The sequence below is a fragment of the Triticum dicoccoides genome, chromosome 5B (genome assembly GCF_002162155.2).
Source record: "Triticum dicoccoides isolate Atlit2015 ecotype Zavitan chromosome 5B, WEW_v2.0, whole genome shotgun sequence".
In the NCBI taxonomy this organism is placed as follows: Eukaryota; Viridiplantae; Streptophyta; class Magnoliopsida; order Poales; family Poaceae; genus Triticum; species Triticum dicoccoides.
The window spans coordinates 589,941,962-589,945,548 of record NC_041389.1 but is presented as its reverse complement, the minus strand read 5'-3'; the positions used below and the strand labels follow the sequence as shown (position 1 = coordinate 589,945,548).

Sequence of the window (3,587 nt, the reverse complement as noted above, 5' to 3'; positions counted from 1 at the left end):
AGCCAAGTCGTCAGAATGGAAAATCACCGAGGCAAAGCCTTCATCAGGCAAGGGAAACGGCCACCACGAAGCGCCCACGCTTCAGCAAGTTCAGACATTGCAATGCCAGCAAGGAGCTGGCTGCGTGCAGCCAGCCAGCTTCCATTGTGGCCTCCGATTACAAGCATCAAGTAATCGGGCGGCCAAAAATAAAGAAAACCAGACCTTTGGCGTCTTCGACATCTCTCCCATCGTTCAGATTTTGATAATGCCATTGTTTCAACATTGGAGAAGAAATAATCATTTTCACTTATATTACAGGTATAGTTGACTGCTCAAAAAATTGCAGGGAAACAAATCGTACAATCAGCAGTCCTTCGTTTCTCGTCATGGGAAAAAAGCACTGGTGATGGGTCATCAGTGAAAACGATCCTTCTACCTGCCACCTCTAAACATTTCCCCGGCATTAAACTTGGAATAACATTAAGCTAAGCAGAGCACATGCCACTGAAAAGAAAAACTCAAATGATGGATCAGGAATGCTCCGCGCTAATCCTAAGGATTACACTGTCTTACGTTCAGCGTCAATTAATTTCACAGCTTGACCTGCTGACAAGATTTCAGCCTATCAAAAAGTTAACCCTCCTACATAACTGGTAGCAGGGAAGCTATATCCTCAGCTTCTCCTTAAAGCGCGAGATGAACTTGAACGTCTCCTCTGCTTTGACCTGCTCATAAATATCGTTTCTCGATACTCTGTCCGGATGGAACTTCAGGAGGGCTTGCTTATAGGCAGCTTTAACCTGAAAGAATAAGCATGGTATCAGAAAGCTGTCATTAGGAGATAGAACATTTTTATTTACATATGGTCATTGCACAAAAATTATGTTTTCCAGTGCTTACATTCAGGACTATCTGTAGATCTGGACCATAACATTTGTTTATGAAATTCAGGTAGTGATCCAAATGTGCTATGGTGCATTTAGAAGCTACGGTTCTTCAAAATATTTAGTTCTTAAGCTATATACCCAAGAGCCATTGGTATCTGTATACTTTCTAATCATAGAAATAAACATAATCAATACAGCAATCAAAATATTACGTAGCAGAGATAAGAGCAAATAATCTATTGTCACTAGGAAGCTCAAGGCAGGTTGTGTGTATCAGTAATGTTAGTAATGTCAACATACCTCGCCCCCTTCAACAGGAATGCCCAATGCACGCAATATTGAAGTCATATCAGTGTATCTCCTTTCAATAATTTCAAGCTCCAATCTTACCGCCCCTCGACACTGCTCCTTCAGCTGTATAGTTTCTTCACTCTTTTCAACAAAATAAGGGGGATAGTAAGTACAACACAAGATCACCCAAAGAAAAAAGACAATGACCTAGATACTACAAAGGATGGCAGAGAATCATGCACGAATCAGCTAGCCGTTGTATAAGTTAGAACAGAGACCTTTCTTTGTGTTTCACGGACTTCTTCCAGTCTTTGCTTTTGTCTCTTCTCCATGTCGAGCAGTCGCAAAGCTTCAGCCTTTTTTCTCTTCCGTAGCCTCTTTGCCTCTTTTGCCTCTTCAGCCTGTGATATTTTTTTGAAAACAAAATAAAATCATGAATCATGTGCCAGTGTGAGATTTTGAATTCCGATCATATAATTAAAGAAAAAAATCCTTAAAAGTAGGCATGCCAAAGACACAATAGTATAAGCCTGCTGCTCCTTAAAATTAACAGACTTAATATACACTTATCAGCTTTACCTGTATTGCTGTTCGCTGCATAGTTCTAGTTCAAGACAAATTATAAGCAGGCAAATTAATATACCTGTATTGCTAACTGACGCTGTCTGCATGCCCACTCCTCCTCTTGTGCCCTTTTGTACTCATCAGATTCTTTGTGCTTTTCACGGCCGCCAATTATCATAGAAGATTGTCCTAACTTTTCAGGATCTTCAACCAAATCCTTCTGAGGCAAGGAGCAAGTCCCCGATGCTTCCTTTGTGGGAGCATTATCATTAAAGTATTCTCCAGATTGTCTCAAGCCACCAAGCCTGCTAGTAAAAACTGGATCTTCTCTGAGTTGATCCACACAAGAATCATCATCTGGTGCAAAGCACATCTTTTTCTTCTGTTTGGCAGCTTCATTGTGGGCAGTCCGTCCATCCTTTGCCAAAGATGTGCCTTCAGGTATTTTTTCATCCATCCTTTCAGGAGTGCTGACAAATATAGGACTATCATCTTTACAATCAGCTGAGTATGCAGGAAAAACCCTATTTGCAGAGACAAAGTTATAGCGTGTGTGCCCTTCGGGTTTCATGGTTTCATCTAGGTGAGGATGGTGACTTCTTTCTGGGGCTTTTTCAGGAACAGGGCCATTGTAACGCATATCAGGATCTGAACTGCGAGCGGGATTGTGGTCTTCAGTTTCTTTTCCATGGGAATCATTGTCAATCGGACCTTCCTGGGCATTAGGCACTGAAGAAGGGCCAGTGCCATGTTTTGCACCATTTCTACTACTTTGCCCAGCTGGGTTAAATGCACCACTAAAATATTTCAAGATGTCATTATCTAGAGGGCACAATGGAGAGAAGAGGTTCTCTGGAGGTTCATCATAGTGTGTACTTGACTCGGCACTCGATGCAGAAGTACTAGCCCTGCCATCTTTTCGATGCGGGGGATGATGAAGCGTTGTTTTTCTTGAAGCAGCCTTCTCCCAAACCTTACGAGCAGTCCCAGTGTCACCCAGAATCTCACAATCCGAGCTGCCATCGCCGTCTGAGTCTGAGTCCGGTCCTTCAGAGAGATCACTGTCCTCACTGTCAGAAACATAATCCAGCCCATATCTGTTTCTAGGAGAAGCACGCACAGGGGTAGTTGTCGCCGCTGGAGAGCCGGCGCCTGCCATGCTGGGGCCAGCCCGACCACCCTCCTCTTCCTCCTCCTCGTCATCATCATCATCTATGTTGATCACATTGCTACAAGAGCTGTTCCCTTTCTTGCTACTGCACGCAGCCGTCACACGGGCTATCTCCACATCATCATCATCATCAATAATGAAAACCTCAGATTCCGCAGCAACGTCGTCCTCATCCTCGTCGATAACCACCACCGGCGGGGGGTGCGGCGTGGCCGGCGGCACAGGCTGCGGCCGGGAGTTGAACCTCCCCGTCGCCCGCACCGCGGGATCCCTCCACGACATCGAGCCCCAAGGCGACCGGCGGCAACAAAGGAGGCGGGCAGGCCGGCCGGCTAGGGCATGGGGAGCCGAGGCTCGCGCTGGCGCACCCTTGTCCGCCTTCCTCCCTAGGGTTTGACGGCGATCCTGCGGAGAAACAAAGGCGGGGAGAGAGATGCCGTCACGCGGGATCGCCAAAATGCGGAAATAAAAAACCCTAATTTTCTACCGGCGCCGCAAAAGGAAAGGGGCCAATCGAGGAAAGAAATGGGGGAGCGAGGGGATCGGTGGATGGATCGGACGGGAGTACCTGCGGCGCCCGCGGCGAGATTCGGAGGGGATTGATTTGACTGGGGCGGGGCGCGGATCCGAGTTCGCTTCTTCTTCCTCTTCTTGGAGGGCTTTCTTTCCTCTCCGCTGCGGGTGGAGGAAGG

At 46.5% G+C, this 3,587-nt stretch overlaps 1 protein-coding gene across 1 annotated transcript; it reads right to left on the bottom strand.

The window, feature by feature from the left end:
- Positions 1-264: 264 nt before the first annotated feature.
- On the bottom strand, positions 265-3,581 carry LOC119311847. The gene is made up of 5 exons (XM_037587561.1): positions 3,464-3,581; positions 1,804-3,300; positions 1,439-1,561; positions 1,170-1,301; positions 265-782 (listed from the first exon to the last, which is right to left on the bottom strand). Exons 2-5 carry the CDS (start codon positions 3,175-3,177, stop codon positions 648-650), a joined length of 1,764 nt encoding a protein of 587 aa, XP_037443458.1. The 5' UTR covers positions 3,178-3,300; positions 3,464-3,581; the 3' UTR covers positions 265-647.
- Positions 3,582-3,587: the final 6 nt, after the last annotated feature.